This window comes from Columba livia, chromosome 4, assembly GCF_036013475.1.
Source record: "Columba livia isolate bColLiv1 breed racing homer chromosome 4, bColLiv1.pat.W.v2, whole genome shotgun sequence".
In the NCBI taxonomy this organism is placed as follows: domain Eukaryota; kingdom Metazoa; phylum Chordata; class Aves; order Columbiformes; family Columbidae; genus Columba; species Columba livia.
In genome coordinates, this window is record NC_088605.1 from 53,152,129 (window position 1) to 53,179,329 (window position 27,201).

General features: G+C 38.7%; 1 protein-coding gene across 1 annotated transcript in view; it reads left to right on the forward strand.

The window, feature by feature from the left end:
* The window catches only part of CFAP299 (cilia and flagella associated protein 299), a 224,681-nt gene that overhangs the window by 71,958 nt on the left and 125,522 nt on the right, over positions 1-27,201 (forward strand). The window contains exon 3 of the mRNA XM_005498548.3: positions 4,403-4,493. Within this exon, the coding sequence (XP_005498605.3) occupies positions 4,403-4,493 (91 nt within the window). The remainder of the gene's footprint in view (positions 1-4,402; positions 4,494-27,201) is intronic.

Consider the following 27,201-nt stretch of genomic DNA (forward strand, 5'->3'; position numbering starts at 1 on the left):
GGCATGCTGCAAGCAAAAGGCATCTGAATTGGGAATGTGAGAAGGTTGTGTGGGATGGTGGAAGATTGCAAAAGCTCTTGAAAGGAGGCAAGCAGGTTGGAAGGAAAATGATAGTGTGTAAATGCACCGTTTTAAAAGTGAGACTTTGGAGCATCATAAAGAAAGAATTGAATTTCTGCAATGAAACCCAGCAACCAACAGTTAATAGTGTTAACATCACTTGGAGTTTCTGTACCCAAACAAGTTCCTTTAGAAAAGCAGACCTTTTATTTTTGTGAATAGTAAAGTTCTTCTGTATTTTTCTCTTTCCACCAGGCTTTTCTGTGTCTGGGTGTTTGGTTTCAAAGCTCACCCAGACAGTAGGGTTGTACAGCACCTACCACAGTAACATCCTACTCTTGGTGTGGGCCTGTACCTATGTGTTGAAGGTGATAATTAAAAATATTATTGGTAGTGAAAAGTGCAGGTAACTACATTTAGCATCATTGCCTTAGAAAGAGATAACACTGCCTCATAAATAGGGCTTACACTCTAAATCATCCTCCAGGAAGTGTGCTGAAGAATGAACTGAATGGTGGGAGTAGTTTCGTTAAGTGCATTAATGTTACAATTACATGTGTGTTGCTGGAGATGCGTAAATTTCTGCTAATAATGAAAAATTCTGTGCTGTACTTTTCAAGGAATCTTGTAAGCTGCCCATTTGTATGAAAAAGCAAAGGCATTCTTGGCATATTTTCTGTGCTGGTGTATAATTTGAAATCCTTTAGCTTTATGAAGGGCCCAATCTAGAGTTTAGGAAGTAGCTTTAAAAAAAATGGATTTAAACAGCAATTCTGAAGTCACGGCAAATTAAGGAACCCTCGTTAGACAGGAGTAGTGTTTAGTGGGTGCTAGAGAATTCCTTGATGCCCCTCCCTGTTTGGAGAACTCCCTCATCTTGCCTTGCAGGGAGCTGGAACAAATATTTACGTGGCCTTCCTGAATTCCTAGCTAGTCACACCCCAAAACTTCAGCCTGTTTATTTGTGGGGGAACTTCTGCGGAGTGGAATGCCTTGATCTTTTTTTCTCAGTCTCCTTCTTTAATAGTAAATGAGAGCGCAGAGAATGTACACGCTGCTGTGGCAGGGGGAGAAAAATCTCCTTTCTTAAAGGCTGGCTAGTAACAAATTCTCATACAATTTTCCCACAAGTGCTGCATCTTCCCAGTGAATATGTGGCCTTCTTTGGGTGAGAACCTTGTATAACTGAACTTTTTAAAACTGATTCGTTGCACACTTACATCTCCAGAAGCTTGCCATTCTGTATCTACAGTTTATTTAAGTCAAACTGGTTTTCTTAAACCCCGTTCAAATGCAAATATATGTTTACAGAAGCTTGCAGTTCTTTGTGGAGAGTTTGTTTAGGTCACTTAGTAATTGATTACGTTTGATGCCATAATGAGCCTGGTTTAAAGCAGTCTTAAGAATATTCATGTGACCTTTTTTACTGTTTTGTACCTTAGATGAAAATCTCTCTGAAGGTAAACAGGTGCATTTTTTCTGTGTGGGCAAGTCCTGAGAGGAGAGACGAACCTCTGAGCTGGGATAGTGAGGCATAGAGTGCACATCTCAAGGGTTAAGAAGTGATAAAGGCCAGCACTCAAAGAAATAACATACACATTCATACAGTAAATAAAAGAGTGAATCCTTGCCAGTTAAAAAAAGGGGGAAGTCTACCAAGTAGATTTTTGTTCCTACCTCAGGAAAGGTGAATGCTTGCTTAGATGCTTGGGAATGCTCCCAGATCCTGGAGTTTTAGAATTCAGGCTTTAGAAGTTAGGTTCTGCATTCCCTCTAACACTACTCTTGTTTTCCAAATTTATAAAGGTTTACCTCAGAATAGCCTGAGCCTATTTCTGCTTTCTTTGTGACTCGAATTTAACCTTCTGTTTTTCTTTATCCAGTAATAGTATATATTTAAAACTGTAGATTTATAAGAGATTAAAAGTGCATACATGTGATAGAGAGGATCCATCTCATGTTTTGTTTCTGGACTCACTGGTCCCATGAACTTTTCTTGTACTTTTAGGCCCTTAGGGACATTGTTGCAGGAGTAAAATGATGTTGATTTATTTCTAAAAATATTTTTCTAAATAAACAAATGTCTCATACATTTCTCAGATATGACTGAAGAATAATTTTGCCTTCTTTTTTTGTGAGGGGTCTTCTGTCCCAGTTTCTTCATCATTACAAAAATTAGTCAGTTAATACTAAGCTCTACTCCAGGTGGTCTTGCTGCTTTGTCACATCAACCATGATCTGTTGCATTGCTCATGTTTTATTCAGCCATAATATTGTTGTTGATGGTATTCCTTGCAGGCTGTAGTAGAACAAGTTTATTTCAGTAAAATTCAGACGTCTTCCTCCCCTCATGTTTGTAGATGTTGAAACATCTACAGAGCAAGGGGGGGCTTTGTCGCTAAGAATAGTGTACAGAAAATACATATATGTCAGATGATTTCTTTTTTCATCTTGCATCTTTCAGAAGTTAGACTCATTGAAACAGACCCCAAGTAGTCAACACGGCAAGTGAGGCACAGTGGTGCACTTCTGGAATTATCTCAAGGACTGTGAAAAACCTCTATCTTACACCTGCCTGCGGTGTTTTAACTCTGTGATTTAACACTATGATTTTTAAGCTAGACAGGGCCACCCAGTGATACCTCCTGTTTTTCAGAAATAGTGATTTCAGATGTGGCAGAAGTAGTGATATTTACTAAAGAAGAAGTTTTGTACAACTTAGTGTTCAGAAAGTGGTCAGTGACTATTTAGCTGGCTGTTGAAGGATGGAAGGGAAGACAAAGTTTTTAAGGAAAGGTGAAGTTTCTTGTTGGAACATAAGATTTAAGAAGATAAAGGCACATAATCTTTAGGCACCTAACCCTTCTTCTGGTTCAAAATAGGAGCCAGAAACTTCAAGTGAAGTTGGCTGGAACAGTTGTTAAACATGGACTTTGTTGATTTAGTATTAAAATCTGCCAGAGAAAGGAAGTTCAGGAATCTAGAATTCCTAAATGGACAGGAAAAGGAAAATTTGAGACTCCATTTCTTAACCTTCTTTTGTATGTAATTGAGGTGTTTAAATCCAGATGTTACTCTTTGTTTTTCTTATTTTTACAATGCAGCAGGTGCACTTCTGAAACAACTTTGAACCAACGTACTTCTGTGTAACAGCCAGTAAAGTGGCCAGAGAATGACCTGATAGCTCTATATCAGAGATTTGAAGCTTAGATGCAGACTTTTCACTCAGTTTAAAGACATAATAGGGAGTTTTTCTCTGAAGGGAGTTTTTCAGTTTTTGTGACACTCTTTTATTTGAAGCTTGATGCAGTATACACTTGATGGATTCTGTCTGCTTATTAATAGATTGACAGATGCTGCTGCTTTTATTGAAATACTCACATAGAGATACTGGGGGAACGTAATAATCTTTCCCCTTTCAGGAAGATCTGTACTGGACTCAGAAGTGCTGGTTTGCCTTGGGTTGCCTAATACAGAACTTTCTGATCAGCATTTACTACTTTAGGCATTAAAAGGAGAAAAATTCCAAGTGAAGCCACTTTAGTGTAGGATTTCAAAAGTCTCCACTTCCTTCTTGTGTGTGCAAAGTACACTGGAGTGAGCGCAATGACCCCTGCAGATGGCAAAGGCTTTTAGATTAGGCTAAAAGATTTGCAGAAACCATTTTAAAGTATCACACTTTTGTTGAGGGGGTTTGTCCAATATTCAGTGCTCTTATCCATCTGAGGCGTGTCCTGTTTTTAATGACGGAGTTGTAGGGTGCTATGTTCGAAGACTGACGAGTAATTTTTAGTGTATGTTATCCTTTCCTGTGTGGTTGTGTGTGTTTGGTATTTGCCAGTTTTTGTGGAGCAAAATTGTTTCTTTTCATGCTTTGTGCTTAATGATACAGAAACTATATGGACCCTACCAAGCAGTGCAAGTATGTAGTAGTTCATTTGGTTAGTTGCTGGCTGAAGAATAAGGTATAAAATCTATTTAAGTTTATGTTAGTACACTGTGATAATTTGGTATTCTTAGGTAAACTTGACTTTGACTGTAATTCTGGACAAATAAAATAAGCATTTAGATTACTCCTGATATATAATTGGAAATGTGTGTTAGTAGAAGTCACCTTTTGATAAACTGCTATTATATTGCACATCTGCAGTGGTGATGAATTTTGATTAGTGGTTTAAGGATATGTAAAAACAGAACAGGCAATAGGCAGTAGACAAATTAGCAACAATAGGGTGAGGACTATCTCCTTGTGTTTACAGGACACTTAACCCAACAGTGAACCCAAAGTGTGTGGTGATAATTATTAGTAGCAATTGTACCTTTTTTTTTTTTTTTTTCCTAGGTCACTAGCAAGTGTAGGAAAAGAACTGAAAGATAACTTTTTGCGGGCCCTGGCAGAAAGAGAGGAAGCCAATTGTACTGGAAAAATTTCTGTGAGTACTTTTGAGATTAAAGTCTTCTTAACAGCTTAAAAATTAATCCGAATAGGAAAGCAAGGTATTTGACAGGAAAACTTCAGGTGGAACATTTGAAAAAGTTTATTTGATTTAGGAGAGATTCCTTGGAACCTAGAAATTTGTTGATGTTAATTTTTTTAAAATAAGCAAAGCATATGAAAACACTGCCCAGAAGTCTACAAAAGGTAAGTGATGAGCTGAAGGATACAAGAGGAAAAACATCTAGTGAAGTATATTCTGATTTCATAACAAGTTGTAGATTCCTGTCTTGCAAAATTAATTCCCATGTGTGCTTAAAATAGAGGAAGATGCAACCTAGTTGTTAGGAGAACCTCTTTGAAACTGATTAACATCAGTGCTATTGGAATTTCCCTGCTGAGTTTTGGAGGGGTGCTTGATATGTTGTGTCTAAAACATGAATATGGCCATGTGCCTCCCAGCTCAGCCAGCTCATACACACTGGCAGAGCTGTCTGTGCTGTGCTTTCCCATGCTTTACTCGATCAGGATAATGCTGGCAGATGCCACTTGGGAATCCTTCCTGATGTATCTGTCATTACCTCACATTGATGTAGGTGTGCTCAGGGGACAGTGTTGCTGAAGTTTATGAATTTCCACTTGTAAATGTAGCTAGATCAATATCCTTCACTCTAAAGGGAAGATGGTCCCATATGCTTGGCTTTTCAATAGCTGTGGCTTTGCACGAAGAAGAGTTTGTGCCTGCATGCTGTACAAGGGGGGAAGTTTCAGGTTTCATGATTCAATTTGCTTCCATGTAAACTTGATAACACAACTGGGATAGTGAGGCCTGGAATTAGCCTGGAATGGTCATCATGGTCTTGCTGCTGTGTTTAGATAGAATAGTGCTGTTTCTTGCCTTCTTTATAGAGTAGCAGGAGCCTGGATTTCTGGATATTAGATTGCCTCTCTTTAAAGAAAAATAATAAAAGTTACTGCAAAGGCATTGTGGAAGTCAGAAGTGATCATGATCTTACTTCATGGTTCTGTTTGCTTAGAAAGTTGATCAGGTATGCACTAATGATTTTTTTGGTGTTCCTTCAACTCTCCTAATTGAAGTAAAAACGTAACTCCTCTCCTTCCCTCTGTAAAATAATTGTAAGGTCAATATTTATTATTTTGTGGATAGCTAGTTATCCTCCAGAGTTTGGAGAGGAAATGCTGCCTGAGGTGTGGTTCCACAATATATGTGAGCAACCTTTCTCATGAAGCTTCAACCACCTTGTGGTTTCAGTTGGCTGACAAATATCCTGGGAACTGTGCTTCTTGGGATATTTAGAGATTTCTACAGGGTAACTGTATGACACAATAGGCTAAATATATGGCAGAAATGAGACAGGGTGGAACATTGCCATGATGGTTTAGCCTTGAAAATGGAAGCACTCTGTGACTTATTCCATAGATTTGCCATTAAAAAATAAAGGGGGGGGGGGAAATGTTAATTGTAGCACCTTATTCTTATAGGTCCCTTTTTGGCTGTAGTTTTCAGAGCATCCTGTAAAAGGAAATGTAATTTATCTGGTTTACAGTTGGGGGCACTACTGAGTTACGCAGAACCCTTTTCAGCGTAGGAAAGCACTATCACTTAATACTGACAGGTTTTTTTTCTGACTTTATGTAAAAGCAGCAGGGCTGAATCCAGGACTTCGGGCTGGCTGGGACCTTCTTGCAGATTGATGCCAGGGTGCCCTAGACCGTAGGTCAGGAGGAGGAAAAACCTCAGACCCCACATGGTGCTGACAGGATGCTGTGTGGATCTTGGGGTGGGAAATGAAATGTGCTTTTCTGTTATCTTAGAGGGCCTAAGGAGGAAACAGAGGAGTTGTGGTTGGTAATAGGCATCTCAGTCTTTGGGATACCGTGCAGTAGCATTCATTGAACCTGAAACTGGATACAGTGCAGTCTGGGAACTCCTGGAAGCTTCTGCTAGAGATTTCTCTCTTCGAGTGAAACTTAGCCCTGAGAAACTTGGACAGAAACAGGTAGAATAGGTTCATATGCTTAAAATGATTTTTTAAAACTCCTTGGATTTTATAAACCCAAATTATACAAACAAATGAGTTTTTTCAGAGATTTTTTTGTTTGTTTGTTTCATTTTTCTGGTGCTCTGAGCATATCTTCATGTGTTAGGCTAATTTGGATACACCTCTCTGCTCTCATATGGTGTATCCTTATGCTGCTGTGGAAGAGGATATTGGAACAAGCAGGCAGGGGCCACCACCCCTGTGTTATGCAGAGCTTGGATTCAGGGAAGAGCTAGTAAGGTTTTAGTACTCAGCCTGTGTAGTTACATGTGGACCTCTAAAACATAAAGGTACATAAGTTATGGGCTAGCCTTTCCAATTAAAATAAAAAATAAATAGTAAAGGTACCACCAAAATGAAGAGAGCTGGTGTCAGTTCCCAAGTTCCCAGGCCTCCTGCAGTGATAAAATTTCTAGGCCCTCAAAACAGCCTCTGGTTATGTATCAAAAGTTTTTGGAACAGTGAGTGTTATTAACAGCTATTCAATACATAACTAGGCATAATGAAGTATATCAAGCATGAAATATCAGCCTCAACTCTGACCCACCTGCAGTTTGCTGGTTTACAGGAGAACTCATAATGTTTTCTTAATACACTTCAGTGTGGGAATGCATTTCAAATAGTGATTCAGAACATAGGCTTCTAGGCTGCAATCATAAATGCACACAGAAGACTTTTTTTTTTTAACTGTTGCATACCTAATGAACCAACAGAGAGAAGGCATTCCTGTGTGAAACTATGTTTGTTCATTCATTTGTTTTTATCTCGACAGTGCCACCTCTATTACCGCTTTAGACTATTCTTTACATTTTTAGGGGTTGCACGTGGGCTCTGAGACCACATAGGCTGGTTGCTGAGAAGATGAACCTACCTGAAGAAAACGCTGCCTATTTGGAAAGCTAAAACTGTTGCCAAGCAACGCTTATGTTGCAGCATCCTGCCTGTGCTTAGTAAGTGAAGCACTTCAATGGTTTCTCTGCTTCTCTGTTCAGTAGATGATGTCTAGAACCTGCTCCTCCTTTTGAGATGAAGGCAGTGCAAGCCATGGGGCTTGCTTACAAGTCCCACAGGTTGGTGTAATAAAATAAAGAGATGCAGCAGGGAGTTATCATATGGCTTCCCATTCTCCTTTGAAGGAGACCACATGACAATAGCAACTTGCCTCTCTCTGAGCTAATGAGCCAGTTCATAAAGTCCTTGGGATTCTCTACAAAAGACTGGTCAACATAAAACTAATTTTTTGTAGTCTATCCAGGTAGGGCTTTCTGAGGCTCTGTGGTCTACCTTAAAAATCCCCACACATGACAATTGTCAGGATGAGATTATCTGCCATGATTGGTGGTGGTCCTCAGCACAAGAGGAGTTAATGCTGCTTGATATGGTTACCTACTTTAGAGCTAGACTTCAGAGTTACTGCAGAAATGGGAGCTGAAAAAGAAAAAGTCTAAAAATCTTTCCAGAAGTGGAATGAGTGTGATCTTGATAAAGCTTTTTGTCATACTTTGCTCTAGCATCATCTACAGCAAGGCTTGGCCATTTTTAAGGGTTAGCAGCACTTCTGCATGTAACAGTGACAGGGATGTTGCATGTAGGGAACAGCATCCATGCTCTTGTCTGGTGTTTGTGGTGTGACCTCTGCTGGTATGTGAGGACCCTTAGAAATCAACCTTTGCCAGAAAGTTATTTTCTCTTTGTCTTCTCTTGATATATAGCCAAACCACAAAAACAAGACCAAAAAAACAGCAACCAAAAAAAATTCCACCCTCAAACCCACTACCCAACAATAAAAAACTTGAAGACAGATCAAACCCAGCCGAAGAAAACACAACTAACAATCAACCCAACAAAAGCAAAACAAAAAAGAAGCAAAAAACCAGAGTAAAATGTCTTCCTTTTCTCACATAGAATGGGAGGAGGAGGATTGAAAAGCATCCAGTCTCAGAAACTGCACTTTACTGTACCTGGAAGAAAAAAATTCTCAGCTGTGCTTGGTCACTCTGTGTGTCTTCATTAGCTGAGGTTCTTATGTCCTCTCTGTTCCATATCAGCTTTTGCGGGTCATCTATTTGTCAAGTTGGTCTTGGAGGTTAATTCTTTAAAATGAGCCTGTCTGACAGGAGTGTGCAATGCTTGTATTTGCTTATTAACAATTTCCATTCAAAAATTTGATCCAGAAGAGTTTGTAAGAGAAATAAGATGTATGAGGTAGAAGCCAATTTTAAAAAATTAGTGGAGGCTGTGGGGTAAGGAAACAATTGACTCCTGATGGATTTTGACAGTACTGGTGAATTCTCCATGTCCTCATGAAATTCAGTGTGAGCCTTATGATCAGATGAACTTGGCAAGCAGACAGATCTTGACTTCTTTGCACAGGTGTATGTTTACCCTATCTAGCCCTCACCTATACTCTGGTATGCACTAAATATTACTTGTTTATTCAGTGTGATAAAGGCTCTGTGGATATCATAGTTTGTATTTACAAAAGCCTTAGAAAATTATGCAAGACTTAGGAACTCCTTTTTGTGTCCCAGAGCAAGTCTCACAGGTACTATGTGAATACCTTGAGGCTGATATTTTATGAGAGAGGCTTGGGGTAATGGGGCAGAGAGGAAGACTACAGCTACACTGTAGCAGATATCTGAAAACACAGGTACACGCTGTAAGCCTCAATTTGGATTTCATGGCTATGGGAAAAAGTTCTAGTTATGGTCTCAAAGGCATCGGTGTCACCATCAAAAGTATTTAAGTGCTTCAAATAATAAGGTGGAATTTGTTGATGGAAATTAGGGACATTAGTAAGCTGAGGATTCATTCCTTCTCCCCCTGATCCACTGATTTGCGGGGAAAAGAAGTAGATCCCACAAATTAAAAAAAAAAAAAAAAAGGTGCAACAAACAAACAAAAAACAAATGAAAGCAAAAAGACCACAACAAACAAAAACCTGATGCTCCTGTCCTCAGTTTCATGAGAACTACAACCAGGAGATCAGATCAGATAAAATTAATGCCTAGGAGAATGGAGCTTGTTTAGTTTTTTCTGTGCGGAGTGTTGGCTGTGAAAAGAGTTAGCTGGCTGGACCTTTTTGCCTTTGAAATGGGTACTATTGAAGCTGTATGAAGGTACGGGTTACAGCTTGTTCCTTTAGAGCCATTCAAAGAAACCACTGTTCCTGACTCAGAAAAACTTGTGAATTAGGCATGTTCTAATATACCTGTTTCTTGTATTCAAAACTCAGTGAAGCGTAAGATTGTGTTGTATATTACCAACAATATTGTGTTGACATGATCTTTTTTCCCCTTTACTGTTTCCCAACATCTGTGAAAGGTTCCCTGTCAAGAAAATGAGAGTCTTACATAAATGTTTATTTCCCTTTTAACTGAACCTATGTTTGTCTATTTAATTAATCCCTATGGAAATTGCATAAGTCATGCAGGTAATCATAACTTCATTTCAAACAAATCACTTTTGGCTTTGAAATACAAAATATATATCGTATTCAATTTCATTTGAAAGAGTGTAGTATGAAAGAAATGAAACAGTGTTTCCAGTACTTAGATGTAATATTTGTCTTCCATCTCTTAACGGCCTAGTATGCATGTTTCCTCAATTAAAAGGGGGTAGGAACGTCTGGAAATTGTTACTTGATGAGACTTCTTATGCAGATGACCAGCGGAACCTTTTTTCCTTGTATTTTCTCTCCAGAAATGATAGGTGGGATTTTCTGCTACTGTTTGCGTACTGATGAATGTTTGGCAACAGATGTAATGAAGTTATAAAAGCACTTGGAATGCTTAGAAATGGAGTCAATGAATCCAGAGTCCTCTGAAACTTAAAAACAACTGTAAGGGTTCTGGCTGTACGTTTATGGTCTAGTTTTATTTCTGTTATTTCACTTGTAGAATCGTGAAGTATTGGCAAAAGAGAAGGGATAAGAAAGCAAGCAAAGAATGTTACTTACAGTTTTTATACAGCACGCTAAGACAGCTCTTAAACTCAATAGGTTTTTTCTTTGTGTTTATCAAATCTGTCCTGGAGAAATATCTGTAAAAAGAATCAGTCAAGTTAATTTTTTTTTTCCCCAAGTTTCTTCTCCATCAGTTGTAGGTGCAGTATCATGTAAGAAATCATTTTAATTTAATATATGGGTTGTAGATTGTTTTAAACACCTAAGAACTGCATTGTTAGATAGAGTGTGTTTTGCATCAGGAGGCTGCAAAATTGATACTCCACATAGAAAAGAATGCGGAAAAAGAGGAGAAATACAGAGCATCTCATATTTCTTTGTTCTTTTCTGTAATTTATTGAAAGGGAAACAAAAGTTAGGAAAGCTGAGTACTTTTTATAGAGTACATTAACTGTATAATTTCACTGACACAACAGCTGCAAATAACTGCAAATTATTTGCACTGTGGCAAATGGTCATATTTCAGATCAGCTGACAGCAAGGGATGTGGTGTATTACTTGAAGTGTTTTAGCTGTCATCAGAAGACCTCTAAGTTAACTTAGAATTCCAATCAAAATGCATAAATACATTAACTGCTGTTAATCCAAGATCAGTTAAGCTCCTTTTAAAGACTTTGTGGTTGGTTTTATTTGTCTCAGCAGGAGTTTTCGATTCCTTGTAAAGACAGCTTGAAAGGGACTGATGAGTGATTGCGTGCACGTACTACCGAGAGTGTGTCTACATTTGCATTTGAGCTGAGATCAGGAGAGTGATTTTCGCAACAAGTCTCTCTGTGTGTCCCACTTACCACACATTGATCTTGCATCACCAAGCAATCTTGGAATGCACTAATTGGCTTTAACTGGAAAAAAAAAAGAGACATCATACAAGAAGCTGGTCTCCAGGAGCACCATCCTCTTACGGATGTTGTGATAAGACTAGTGCTCCTGTGATCCCAAGACGCATGTGTGGCAACACATGGTCTCTGTTGGATTCCTGAAGACATGTTCCAGTGTAAATGTAACCTGAGGTCTCTACTGAATAGGACCTAGATGAGTGCAAACCCAGTAAAGAATAACTGGGGAAATAGGTTGCATTACAAATGCAATTATAGATATATAGATCAAACATACATTGCAGTTCATCTTACTGTATTTATGACAGTAGGCTGTGTTAAGCACTGGCACATGCAGTAGAGAACTTCCATCGTGGCCTATCGGCTTGAAGAAGTAGATTTCTCAAAAGGAAAAGAACTCCTTGAAGTGGGTAATGTTTTGTTGAACCATCAAAGAGCATCACTAAAACACAGACAAAGAGGTGATCACAGACTATAGGTAAATTAAACCAAACCTAACCATTTTGTTTTCCTAAAGTAGCTATGATTGGTCAGTTCAGAAGACTGATCCTCAATGTCAGTGTACTTGCATGAATATAATTTAACAACTAATATAAGAAATATTTCTAAAGACTTTATTTTGTTTTCAAAGAATGTCAGTTGTGTGCGTAAGTTGTTGATGGGAAGGAATTTGTCATGTGTTCATTTGCATTCTTGTCAATTGTGTATATTAAAAAAAAGCATAAGGATGGCAATGTACGTGACTATATAAATGCTTTAGCTAGAAAACATGTTTTTAGAGACTCCATGTACTCAGATGAAATTCTTGACTAAAATACACATGACCGCTTAGTGAGTTGAATGTGTGATTCGTGCTCCATGGTTTACTTGTACTTGGAGGTTCGAGGGATTTTGGTGAGAGTGTGGGATGTGGAGTGTGAGTCCTGATTTGATGGCAGGACAACTCTAACCTCTTCTGGCAGTGAGAAGTGGCAGTGTGGCGGCTGCAGGCTGAACCACTGCAGTTTTCTGTCTCTTATGCTTAAATGTTCTTGGAGTTCTTAGCCTGTCTTGTTTTTAAAGCTAACTTTCTTGGTCTCTGATGTTGACTTCGTCACAAATTTGTTTCTCTAAACAGAAGTTGTTTTCTTCTGTAACCCTTAGCTTATTACATATTTTGAAAAAAATGCTATGTTTAAAGTCAGAAAATACCAGTTTGAAAAATTTGAATTTAGATTGTAAAATGGCAGGTTTACCCTAAAGAATGTATGTTTGTTTTCTGGGATGTTTTTCTGTAGAATCCTCGGACAAAGCAGAGAACATGTACTAGCTGGCTGCTCACTGCATCTGTCAATGCAGCGTTTTGTCTGCTTGGAAATGGAGGTTGAAGTCGTGCTCCTGCTGAAGTCAGTGTCTATTTTGACACCATTGAGCTAAAGGAGCTAGAACCCCTGTCTGCTTTCTGTTTGTGCTGCTGAGTTCTATTCTTCTTTGAGACAGCACTATTTTATGGAAAAAAAAAATAATATATGTATTCTGTGTAAATAAGGACCTTGGGTTCCATACTGATCTTGGTATTTCTCTGCTGCTTTCAGCTGAGTTCCTCCTGTATTGGATGGGTAGCTGAATTTTATCTGTAGTCTACTTCATGTTCTCAGCAGTAGCTTTTTGCAGGTGTAAATGCAAGCCCAGTGGGTGTTACAGAAATTAAAACTGGTTGCATGCAAGATCCCCATTAGAAGCTGTGAGATACTTCTGGAACTCAGGAGATAATTCTTTACCACACATAAGAAATTGATCTTCTGAGTGCCTTTATGAAACACATGATCTGTTCTCAGTAAATAACTAATACCATGTGATTTAACTGGGAAACCTATTTTCTTAGTGTGCACATGTTTCAAGAGGCTTTCAGTGTTTATACGTGGGCATCATATTTCAAGTTATATGTGGTTTATAATGTTCGTTTAAAACAAATAAGCAGTGTAATGAAAAGATATCTGGGTAAGCTCAGTAAAGTATGATGGTACTGATAGAAAAATGGTGATACTTTAGAAAAAATTTCCTCTTTCTTTTTTGGTCACCAACTTTTAAAAATCATTATGCCCACATTAGTGTTTTCAGCTCTTGAACTTCAACAATAGGAGTAATTCTCTTTTCCTAGCTATAGAAAACAAAACCATCTGACTGCCTAATGTTACCAAACACAATGAGTTTCACATTATAAATGATTATCTCTAAAGGAAACAATGGAGAAAGGGGAGAGAGCTGATGCATAAAAGCTTTTAGTGGAAACGAATGAAATAAGCAGCTATTCTGTCAGCAGATCATTTCATTTGCTCAAATTAACTAATAGTCTAAGTGAGACTGAGTGAAAACCAGCTGTAAGAAAAGATATTCAAAGTATTACTGAAAGAGGCATAAGAAGACAGCTGGAATGTGAACTAATGGGCATAAAGGAGGCTCGATATGTTATAAGCCATGTTCCGAAATATTTCCGTACTTGGAGTTTGAGTGATGTTCTTGGGCACCTTGTCTGTTAATGTGAACAACTTCATAGCTGTACTTTGTACAGATTTGTGGACTGTTGGTCATCTCTGAGAACAGAGTTTGTTATGAGGGGAAATTGTTGCTTTTTGACAAAGTGATTCCCTGTGAATTTTTACTGAAAGAGCCACCTGGTGTCAAGGTTTAAGGCAAGGTGGCAATAAACCGCAGCAGACACTCCCTGTTATCCCCTCACTTCCTGCCACCCCTTTCCTTTAGATCAGAAAGATAAGAGGAAAGGAAGAGCAACTTAGACTTCAAGTTGGAGAGTTTTAAAGGGTTTTACTAATGCTACTAATAATTAGAGAATGTATACAAAATATACAAAACCGATCTCGAATGCTCGATGTGGAGTTGGCGTCACTCCAGCAGCAGAGCTGGGTGTGCAGAGCTGGCGGCTCCAGCAGGTGAAGGCCAGGCCCACAGAAGTCATGGGCAGGACTTCACAGCAAACCAGAACCTGGTTGCAGGGATGCAGGGCCTGAGGCCTGTAGATCACAGCAGACAGACTGGGTTCTCTCTAGATGCCGGCCATGGTCGAAGAGAGCTTGACCCTCATGATCACTCTCTTATATAGGGGGTACGATGGTTATGGGATGGAATACTTCAGTCGTTCAGTTCTAGTCACCTGTTCTATCCACCCCTCCTCAAACACACCCCTCTCACAACAGAATGTGGGAAAATTTATCAGTCTTTCTTGGCTACCATAGTAATAAATCTAAACATGAGCTTCTTCAGCATTCCGTTGGTCTTCTTATCAGCACCGAGTACAGCATCCTAGGAAAAAGTATGCAGGCTAAAACTCAGAAAAGTACAGCCACCTAGAAGAACTTAGCTGAAAGAAAAATCACTAAAAGAGAACTGGTCTTGTTTTTAACAAAACCAGGACACCTGGTATGATGGCATAGAATCAACAAGTCATGACATAGTCATATGGATTATTGCCAGATATCCAGTGGCCTCCTAGTTCAAACCATTAGAGAGCTAGTCAATACAGCATATGCTTTCACTATGATGTATACTTTTTTGAATTGTAGCATAATAAATGACACTAGCATGTGCATAAGGTATGCCTACAGGTTGTTTCTTGTAGACCCAGAAAAAAGTTGAGGTCAACTACATGCAATCCCCCCATGAATGACAAAGAAAACGTACATTGGTTTCATCTCACAGAAACTTCAAATGTGGTGTCACTGCAATAAGTGGGAGATGTTTCACTTCTACATTTAATGTTAAATCATACCGATGGCAGTTGAAATACAATATGTTATAAACAATTGAGAATTTCTAACATCTATTATCACTTTAGGAACTGTTGTTTGCCATTTTTGAGAGGTGGAAGAAGCTCAGATTTTGTACAACTGATTCTGAGTTGAAAAACATATTCTGCCTGTTTTTGAGATGTCTGCGTAGAGCCCCATTATAGATTTAGACAAATATCAACAGATAGATATGTATTCACAGATGAATATTCATCATGTACTACAATATGTTTCCCATTCTAGCTTTTCAAAAGGACTGAGCAAGTTAAGTGCTGTCCTCTCACCAAAAGAATGAAGTACCCTCCAAGTCATGCTCCCGTTCTCACTGCAGGCACTGTAGGAAAAAAAATCACCCCTAAGCCTATTTATTCTGTACTTAAGACAAATATTTCTGATTTAGGAACAAAGTTACTACTTCTTGTCTAACACTAAAATGTTAAAATAGGACTTTGGCACAGATTTTAAAAATATTTTTGCATATTGCTTAAATGTACTACCTAGAGTAGTCCCACTGACTGTCATGGGAGTTTTAATGAAAAATGCCATAGTTTTCAGTGGCACTGTTCATGACAGCATGGGTGGAAAGTCTACAGTGCTAGTAGAACTGGATTTATTCAGTATGTTACACAGCAACGTAAAAATACTGTAAGGTTACCTGTGTTACTTTACTTGGAAACTTTGATATCAGCTAAGAGCTGGTCTGCTTTAGGAGTGATTTAAAAGAAGCTTGATGTGTCATTGATTTTGTTCATCAAAATGGTATAGAAAACCCATGGGTAATAAGTTATTGAATAACAGCTGTACTTTGAAAAAAAGTGGGGTTTAAAAGATCAGTTAAAACTAGGAGTGTTTCTCACACTGTATCTGACCTGAGTTATCAGTGTCTTCTTCGCACACAGCTTCTTTAGTTGCTTGCAAAAAAGGAATAGGATAATGATTTGGCTTCAGGCCTCACAGTCTCATTTTCATTCTGTTGTGCAATTTTCCTTAAAACTTGTAAAATGTTTTTGCATCACTATGTATGGTGATACAGCACTACCAAAGAGCCATCGAGAGATTTTACATAGAGAGGCTTATTCATTTTAAAGACCAAAGTAGCTCTGTCTCATTACAGAGGAAAATTTTCAGGAAATCCAATGAGAATTTCACGCAATTTATTGACAGCAGAACTGGGCCTCTGTTGTTGTGCTGTGTAATGCTCACAGGTCATCATCATTGCATCTTTTGAAAGGGCAGAAGTTTAATAAGATCTGTTGTGTGGCCACGGGGTATAGAAAGTGATGTAACCTCCCCTCTGTCTCCCTCAAGGTGAGATACTTCTCAGCTGGAAGGGATTCCAGAATTAGGTTTTGAGCAGTATAAGAATCATGCAGATGAACTGGGAGGTTGTATCGAGAAGCACATACATCTCCAGAATATTGCTTTCTGCCAGACACCATGCTTGGAGTCCCTCTGCTGCAGTATTCTCTGCCTGTCCTTGCTAAAGTCACTTTCTGTCTTTCTGTATTTTATTGGCGGTAAAATGGATGTCCTCTTACATTACTGTTCTGTAGCTTTTCGGATAGTATACCTGCAGTAACTGAACAGATGCTACAGGGATGTCAGTAATGTCAGTGGTGATGAGTGACAAGACCTGATGGGTGTGCGGGATCTTGTCATTTCTAGTGATTAAAGGAAGGGAGCGGCAAGATGGAGATCTTAGTTTCCGTGAACACAGGGCAAAGGTTGATGTAATCCCTTTTTTGGGGGGTTAGTGTGCACCATTTTGGGCAGATGATGCAGGTAAGTTTTTGAATCAAGCATTTACATGAGGACTTGGTCTGTCACTTGATTGTAAAAGATGTCAAATGTGTGCCAGCAGAGAGTCACGTTGCAAAGCATATCTGTTTAAGCAGAAATATTTTTTCTAATGTGCTAAAACAGGCAAGAGGGGTTATCTTTCTTTTTTTCTTCATTCTTTGTTTCTTTCTTCATTGCAATATGCTGCACTTAGTCAAGAACTGACCTTGAGAGCTCAGACTGTGTGTACTGTATTATACAGTAGCCAACAGAGCCAAAATATCACTACAGCGCCCTCTAGCAGAAGGTATTCCAGTGTGGCACAGCTGCTTTTTGAGCAGGTTTGGGAACTCTGAAGGTTTTGTAACCACTGAATAACTTTTCAGGGGCATTTCCTAGCTAGCTGACTACCTTCAAAGAGCTTCAGGCTGTCATTGTGCCCATTTGATTCCATCAGTGTTTTATCTGAAGGAGACTTTTGGCCCTGGGGCTTCTCTGAGGGTTGACTCACAAGATCAGGGAATGTGCATTGGGACAAAGACCAGTAATAGCAATGCCATGGCACACACTGTCTTTGAGGATAGGAAAGTGTAAATATGTATTTCGTGAAATCCACATTCTCTGTGTGTCTGTCTTGAAACTGAAAGCTCCTATAAAGGCAAGCAGTCCTGAAAATTGCTCTTCTGTCCAGCAGGCAGGATGCTATTATGTGAAAATGAATTGCTTTCTCTTCAGAGATTTGGGAGAGTAACAAGTATGTATCTCAATACAAGTGAAAAAGCAAGTGAGAGAGATTAGCATTTGTGGGTATTTTTAGGAAGTCGATTTTGATCCATGTTTGTTTTGAAGCAAAATTTGGGTTGCTTGCAGATAAGTAGTGCTGTATTGGTGTGTTAGATGTAAGCATCTCAAAGGTGTTTAAGTTACAAATTTCTTTCCAGTTGTATGAAACTTATTTGAACTGTAGTTTTTGCTAGCCAGCAGAGCCTGTTTGTTCAGCAGTACATGAGTTCTGAATGGCTTCCTGGGGGTGGGGGAACAAACAAACAAACAAACAAACAACAACCAAAACAAAACAAGAAAAAAGCCACAAAAGCATACTTTTCACATTTCCAACCTGGTGTCTATCTAGGAAACAGTTTTCACTGAGCAGCAAAATCACAAAACTGCATAGTGTCATGAGCTGTCTGCAAGAGAACTATGAGTAATGTAATAATTTACAATTTAATGAACAACTTCAAAAGGAAGTGAATCTAAATTTCAGCATAACACTTGTAAATACCTGTTTATTTGTTCTTAGAAGAGCATTGCAGAAGCCCTTTTTGCTTAAGTATTGCATAGTTAGAAGAGATCATAATGGCTTTTGACCAGCATCCTGCAAGTACGGAGAAGAGATGCATTTTTCCCGTTATGAGACAGAGAAAATTATTCTGCAGCAGTCCATAAGCACTTTGCAGTAGTATTGGGAACAAACTTCTCTTCAGACATGTTGATCATGGGATCACCATGTGTCTGCAGTGCTTAAGTAATGCCTCTTAACAGCATATGAGAAACTGTACCCTATTTAGCTTTCACAGAGCCTGTAGACTATTTCTTAAATAGATATAGCCCTCTTGCTCTTAATTGTTTTATTATTTTCTATTTTTATGATGTGCAGTCAGTATAGTTGTTCTAATAACATATTTCAGTTAGGTCATTGTGGACCATAAACTGCAACATGTAAAAACAAACACTTGAGAGTCACATCTGCCTTACTGAAATTTTAAGTGTATGTGTTGGCATATATAGTCCTAATAACTATGTAAGTGTCACATAAATGCCAAATAAAACAATACAAGAGAAAACAGATTGTTAACCTAAAATACACCAAAATACCAAAGGTAAAACAGTCCTTCTCCCTCCTCTCTGGCTTGAAAACAAGTCGAAGGAGAGAACCAGGTATCAGATTGTTTTCATTAGGCTGGCATTTTTTCTTCAAGTATGCATACATTCCTTGATGTTTAAATTACCTGGTTTTTACATCACTGCAAACGAAAGGGTCACAATTTGCACTGTGAAAATGCTGCGAGAATTTACTTATCTGGTAAATGTATGGTAGTGTTTAATGAATACCAGCTTGTGGACTCATAAACGTTTTAGCACTTACAGGGCCTTGGATCCAGTAATTGCGGAGAGATATAACAAAACCATTACTGCTGGTGACCTTGGCTTTATCTTCTATGTGTTTGTATTTTATAAACAAAAATAGTCTTTTAGTACTTGTGATAATACTTGCATTCTTAAAATTAGGAACTGGCTCTTCTTTTGTATTCTGTAACCACCTATGCAAGGAGGCAGCTGTCTGTTGACTCATGTTGTGTAACATGATAATGAACTTTCTCATGTATGTTGAAAAAATGACCTAGAAGCAGATATACACAAGTGTCTTCAGCAAAGCTTCTTGCTGTGATAAGCTGCAGCAGTGAGGTGCTATCTGCGATGTAAGTTTACAACAGTAGATGATCAAATAAAAAATCCAGTCAAATAATATCATCTAAACTAGTGGAGATAATTGTTCTGTTATTCAGGAACAGAAAAAAAACAGTTGTACATATTCCAGAGATCACAGTGAGTTTTGTTGTTTAGCAGGAAACAGAACTCAAAGGAGTTCTTGCTTATATCCCATGTCCAGGGAGCTTGAGGGTGATGCAATGAACATTTTATCTTTCCTCTACAAAGCTGGGGGGGGGGGGGGTGTTGTTTTTGGTGGTTTGTTTGTTGGTTTCTTTTTCTTGAGGTAAATGTATAATGTCTGTTGTGACAGAGCCCTGGCAGGACCTGACTGTCATTACTATGCTAACAGTAGTTAATAACATTTAAAAGCCAGAGTTCATGAACAGATGAAGTTTGCTGTTATAGAGGTCAGCTGTGAAACTGTTGCTGACCACAGTGGGATCTGGGTTATGCATGTTAGCATGAGATGAATTAAAAAGAATTGTTAATAGCAGTTACCGCTGCTGGTGGGAGGGGGGCACACTGTTGCTGTGGAGTTCTCTGGCCATGCCCCTGGTGGTTTTTATAAATGCCCCAAAGTGTTCCAGAAGCCATCTGGATGCAAATGAAAATAAACTTCGATCAGGTCCTTGCAGAGCATGTTGTAAATCAGTACGACTCCTTAGCCAAATGGAAAACTGCATGACCCATGTGACTCACTGGAGACCAGGAATGTTATTTCTGTCAGATTTTTTCCATCTTTATTAATAATTTTGAGGCTTTCATCTCCTTTTTAACTAAAGACCTTTCAAGCAGGGGTGAAACTACACCTGTCAGTAATGCATATTCTTGTTACTCCATATGATTTTACAAAAAAAATTACATGGAGGTATGTCCTGCCATACAAACCAGCCAACACTTCCTTTCTTTTGAGCTACGTTCAATCTTTTTTTTTTTCATTATTCAGTGTAAAAACAGGAGAAGTCACCCATATTGGAAGACCAGGCAGGAGGGGTGCACACATGCCTGTGTCATTTGGGGCACAGTAATATCTAATCCCTCTGCTAGTGCTTGAATGTAAATACTAAATTTTGCATCTGGATCTTTCCCATGCCATCAGATGTGAATGTAGGCATGAGCAAGACTACAGTGTTGTTGTCAGTCCCGGACTGTTCTTGGCTTGTTTTCTGCATCTGTAAAACTCTTAAGCTTTTTTTGGAAAGTGTGGGATGGAGAAACTTACGTGTTTAGTCTTTTTTTTTCTGTTTCCCCCTATATTGCACTGATTGTCTAGGAGCACTGCTGCCAAGGATCAGGCTTTGTTCTTAATGCAGGCTGGGAATGTTTATAATTTATTTTTATGGGATGACTTATGTGATAGTAGTTGTTGTTGGACTCCACTGACTTGTTAACATGCATCTTTTTAATAGAAAAGGTTAGATTTATTCTGAAGCGTCTCCTTTCAGTGCATTTGCATGTTTGAGAGATTTCCATCTTTTACTTCTCTGTGGTTTAAGGTGTAAGCAACTTTTGAGCTGAAGGTTCATACTGTGACCTTTTCAGTAAGACCTTTTCAGTAAGACTGTAAGCATTTCTTACAGTCTTTCTCAACTATTCTTTTGTGTTGTGCTTTACAACAAGGTAGATAAATTCCAGTGCTTGAGAAGGGAGTTTTTAATTCCTCCTTCAAATTTGGTTTGCAAGAATGACAAATTGCTTCTCTTTGCAGTGCTGGTGTGCTTCTGGACTTGACTTGTATGTTGTCTGAGTGGTCGTGTAGCAGAAACACATTGTCAGCAACACGTAGATATTGTGTTTTCTGGATGTTCAGCCATGTGCTGGATGGCTCTGTCTTCCACTCTCAGCTCATGATGGAGAGGCCATAGAAGACACTAGGAGGAACAGTCACCTCCTTTTGACTGTGGTCTCTACGTTATTCTGTTTGTTCAGATTTGTTTCAACTTGAGCTGAAATATATGCAGATTTTACTTAATGAAGAATATGTAGGTAGCCATAAAGTACATCCTAGCTCTCTAGGAGTCAGCAAGTATTACACTGACTTTCTTAGTGCACTGAAATAGAGATAAATTCCTGGGGACTTCAGAGTGCATAGAATGGGGCCACAGTTTGTGTAAAAGGTGACATAAGACAAAATCCAGGAAAAATTAAGCTTCAAATGCATTAGAAAAATTGAATTTATAAGTTTAACAGATAACACATCAGGGACTGCAAATTGAGCTGAGCAAGAGACCTCAGGTGTTGCAAGAAGAAATCAACCACAACAAAGGCTGATTGAACGTGAGAAAATTGGACTCTGTATTATTTCACTCAACTGCAGTACCAGCTGAGAATTTGCCCCTTAGCATAGTTGGTCTTTTTCTTAGGTATAGTCCGATAGCCTTGTGGTACCAGTAACCTTGCACAAACAGGTGCACCTGAGCAGCTCCTATTTTGTTAACACAGAGAACAAAGTTAATGCTTTACCAGGTGCAGTTCACACCTGTGCTGGGAGCCAGGAAAGACGGTCAAGGTTCAGAATGGAACAGTGGGAGGGCAGCAGCCTGAGAGCTGGGCTCCGGCCAGACGCCCTGCAGGGCCTGCTTTGGGTCGGCTCCTTGACTCCCCTCTCTGTCTCCTGCCAACCCGTTGGAGCACAGAAGTCTGGAGACTACAGAGAATCTTATTTAGCCCCACCATAAGTCTGAAATGTAACACTCAGCATTCAAGGGACTGATCAAGTCAAACTTGTGTTGCTGGGAAGATGCAAAATGTCTCAGTTGGCACTGAAGCATCCAAAGTACTTGCCCTTTTCTGAAATGTTTGCTTTAAATAACCTGAGCTACCAAGGTTGAAAAGAGAACACAGGAAACCTGATCTGATTTTACAGGTGTCTACAGACATACATATCAGATATTCAAGTGTATCACTGTTTAACAGTGTCGTGTTATATTGCTTTTATGTTTGTTTAGAAACCAGGTGTGCATGAGGACAGTTTAAGAAAATCTACAGACCTGGCAAATACATTTTCTAATCACCATTTTGGGAAGTTCCTGTCAACACGTATTTGTGAGGTGTTTGCTGAAAGAATTTGTAGCATCTGTACTTAAAATGGAAGTAAATGTCAGCTTCTGTGTGGTTGTTGCATGTGGAAAACAAACCAGGTGGGAAATTGAGTACTGAAGCTCCTGAATTAAAAGGGAAAAAGCTATCCAATAGCTTTGAAGTAAACCAAGTAACGCTGAGTTCATAATCACTGCCTCGGTTATCATGTAGGAATGTATTAATTCCGTTCTCCATAAATTAGTACTCCTGATAATTTATCTTGTGTCTTTTAGTAAACTCTTTTATACATTGTTGACGAAAAGAGAACAACATTAATAATGTGCAATAGTATTTTTGGTTTACTGACAGAACAGAAAAGAAGGAAAAGGTACCTTGAGAAAATACTACTTTCCTGCTAGAATCTGCAGAGAAGCTTCAGTGCAAGCCCCACAAAGAACACATAAATAGACACGTTGATTTAAACTCAGAGTCTTCGTTGTTGTCAGTTGTGTCTGCAGTCATGCACAGCTGAAGGACAAGCTGACAGGTTTTTTGGTGTGAATAGTTGTCATTTTATGGGTTCTTTTGGGTTCCTTTCACTTTTTTTAATTTGAGGGCTTTACTACCTGACTTCCAAGCACTGCATGGAACCCTTGCTTCCCTTTGTGTGCAGTCTGTGTTGGGAGAATATGTGGTCCATGTGACATAGTAACTCTACACTGATTTTCAAAGGCAAGATAATGACAGAAAAGAGTTAATAGAGTATGTACATGAATATACAGGTATTCTGTGAAGCAGGGATCTAAAGGCTGGGAAAGAAGTGCTAAGTAAAGAGCAAAACTTGTTGAGCCATAGGTGCAGGGTGACGTGTAAAAGCTCATTGTAATATTCACACAGACAAACTCACTGTGTAGGTCTGGAAGCTGGACAGGGCTGTCATCCAAAGTAAACCATCGTTTATCAGGCTTTTCTGCCTGAGCAAGGCATAGTCTTGATGCCCTTTCTGTTGGGGTCCAGCAAAGGAACACACTGAAAAAGAAAAGGCCGTTGCTTCTTAAACAGGAGAATATTTGTTTGTTTGTTTGTTTTTTAAAATTTTTTCTCCTCTTGATTTTCTCTCCCCTTTTCAAATTATATCTCGGTAAGGCTCAAGCCTTAGTTCCCTCATGAGTGGTTATAAAGCTGTGTTAAAAATTATTTTTGGTGAAGTGACTGTCGCATACTCAGAAGGCACCTCAGGGACACTTTCTTCCATATATCTTGTATCACCCTCTCTTTATTTGCCTGCTGAGCATGGAAGTTGTTTGGGACAGGAAGTGCCTCTTGCTCTGCTCATACATGCACAAAACAGTTTCTCATGGAAGACTGGGGATGCTCTGCAAATAAAGGTAGTTTGTATTTAGCTATATTTTCTAGTGTCAGCACAATTCCTTAGAAAAGGGCAGTGGCAGAGAAACAGTAAGCCAAGTTTTAAATTCACCAATGGTCTTGGCAACTTTCAGCAGTTCTTGCCTCTCGCCATATAATTTTAATGGTTCTCATTTCCTCCTTGTTACACTTCTCTATGATGTCTCTGACTTGCCTGACTCACCAGTCTTGTGGTTTCCAGGCTAGTGCCTGTTTCATTATTTTGCTTTTCAATTTCTTCATTTACATCTCAGTCATGTCTGTAGCATTTCATTATGCTTCAAGAGGCGGCTTCTCTTTCGGGAAGCATATCTATTTTCCTTCAAAGAATAATTTTTAAAGTGTTAGTAGTACTGTGCTTAACACCTGTTTTCAAATAGTGTGTTAAAACTCTTGGCTTTTATTTACATTAGTGTGAGTAGGATTTTAGCCCATAGCTTCTTGCTTAATTTTGTGCAGAAAAATGCTGTTGAATCCATCTATAATTAGATTAGTGGAAGGGACTTTAAATTTTGCTAGAAGAACTTGTTTAAGTAGCTTGTGTGTGCCTTAGCTAAATTGCGATAACATGAATTATTGTTCAGAGTAATTATTAAAAAAAGTGGAAAAGGAAGTTGAGATCAAAATGGTCTTTGCCTGAGCTGCAGGAGGAAAAAGCACAAGGGGAACCATTCTGCTGTTGGTAACATTGCAAGTGAAATTCTGATTGCTGAAGGGATTTCTTCGGATACACAGACTTTTTATGTGGTTGATATTTGTTGGATTTAAACCTAAGACACTTTCTCAGTGTTGGTGTCAGTAGAAAGAATGAGCTGAATAAAAAGTTGGGTGGGCTGAACTCTTTCTGAAGATTTCTAGTGTTTAGAAATCTTATCTCTCGTTTTTTTCTTACCTGTTGTTTTTTTATTTTTTCCCCCCAAATCTTCTTTGTCTCTTTTGTAATTTTTTTTTTTTTTTTTTTTTTTAAACTGCTGAAGCCATGAACATGCATTATGTCTGCTGTTGCTGTGTCAGCGAGTTTGTGCTCAGTCAGCATACCCTAAGGCATTTCCCATCCAAGCAGGCTCATCCAGGATGCTGTTTCTGTTCAGCCAGCTCAGGGGTCCTCATGGGGTGTTGGAGGCAGCTGTAGCAATTACAGGTCTAAAAAATAAGGGCTAGTTCTCTTGAATCGCCTAGCAGGAATTTAAACACGGCATCAGCAGGCTTGGGAAGTATGACTTAGAGGCAATAAGGACATGCTAGTCCTGACCTGCCTTACACTGACTTACATGGCATGTTTATGTCATTTTAAGAGTTGTATTAAAATGCACTGTTGGCACTGTTGGGTCTCTTAAGTAGAGGAAAATAAGTACAAGTCCCTCCTATAAATTTATATTACTATTAGATCCACTAATTTCCGGTTGTCTGCCAAAAATAAGCTCAAGAAAATTCTCAGACTTTCTATTGCCTGGTCTATGGGACTCCACTTCTGCTTAAAATAATTGATTATTACATAGCTGTTGTCAGCAAGAGCTAAGAAAGTGATGGCTCTGAAGTACTTAAGAGTTATGTATAGTGGATGGATATTTTTCAAGAGCTGTCCAAACATCTCCAGCACAATGTGCAGAATTACATTGGCAGGTAAGGGCAAATGCAGTTCAAGCAGCGCATGCAAAATTTCAGATTACTGTGGGGCAAACCACATTTCTTAAAGTCTTTCCAGCCAAAAACCAGCACCATATTCAGCTGCTTTACGTCAGTAACAAGTTTTTACCCTGTATGTTTGGGGTTTTTTTCTGTTGGATTTCTTGTCTCAAATGCAAGAAGTCGATCCATGGCATGTATGTACATATTTGATTTGCTAAATTAGCTAATGTGTCAGAATCAAATAGGTGAAGTTTACATTAAGAAAATGTTCTATAGTGCTTTCTTGGTTTCTCGTGAGAATTGCCCTTAAAGAACACTGGTCACTTTGAGTGATAGTTTGCAAACTTAGCATTACGTACAAATAGTAATAAAAACATTGGGAAATCTACTTGATGGCTGCACATCATATTTAGGCAAAATAACATGAACTTCATGTTAGCTTTTAACCAGTAACTATGGCATAAGTTTTTGCTATTAGTGAAAAAAGATAAAATATAAGATCTGAACTGTTATAAACCTTATAACTCAAAGAGTTAGGAGTACGTTCACTGATACCACTGATGTATGTTAAAGAAATGGGTTGTCTTTCATTGCACAGAACATGGCAGAAAAGCTTCCCTTCCTTTAATTTAACTCCGAGGGATGTTATTTTTTTTCTTAGATTTTTTTCCGCAGGACCTCTCCATTAATTGCAGAGCAGTGAAGTTTGCAATTTGTGAAAAACCTTACTACACAAAAAGAATACTGGACATTCAGTAAATAGTAACATTTATCAAAGCGTGCTGAATGTCTCTGTTTTCATGTGTGCAAAGCTTTTGCATATTTGACTTCCAAGCACAAATTCAGAAGAGCCCGTAGAAGCATGCTTAATTATAAGCACACAGACCTTTGTATGCAGCCAGCTCTGTACATGTGCTTAAAGACAGGCATGTGCGTAAGCATCATGCTGATTTGTAGAGAGGTGATGTATATAATGAAAGTTATCCTTTTCCTTCAGCGGTCCTTATTTATCTTCAACAAAATTCCTGTTGTCCATTTGAACAAAGAGGACCCAGAAAGTGGTACAATGTGAACTCACTGCCTTGTAGTTCCCAACAGATCAAGCATTGTAAATAAGAAAGGGAATAGAATATAAAAAGTGTTGTGCTACATTTACTGATAGTTATGTAAATGAAAAGGAAATGGATTTGTCCTAGTTGGAAAAAAGTCAAGCCCGGGGTGGTTCCTGTCCATTTGGGGGGATTGGCATTGGGAATTATAGTGAATGTGGTTCTCAGTGAGGATTATGTAGTATGAGTAACTTCTGTAACATTAGCTGCTTGTTTTGGATCACTTCAGTTGATCCTACTTCATTTCAAGTAATTTCTCACTTTTCTTCTATAATCTTAAATATAGTCTTGAAAGAGATGGAAACATTTTATTTTTCTGTGTCATTAGTTGTTTCTTCCCTTTGAAAGATGAGGTCTGTCTGGGTTTTGGGGTTTGTTGTATGGGGGTTTTTTTGTGTGGTGTTTGTTCTCTTTTGGTTTGTTTGGGGGTTTTTTGCCGTTTGTTTGGTTTGGTTTGTTTGTTTGTTTGTTTTGGTGGAGGTGTCATTGATAGATACTTATTCACTATGCCTGAAGGTTGATGTTGAGGACATAATTAGGAGATATAATCAGGCATATCAATTCTCTCCTTCCTGCATTTCCTTTCTCTGTAATTAAGAGCAAGTTTCTGCTCGTGGAAT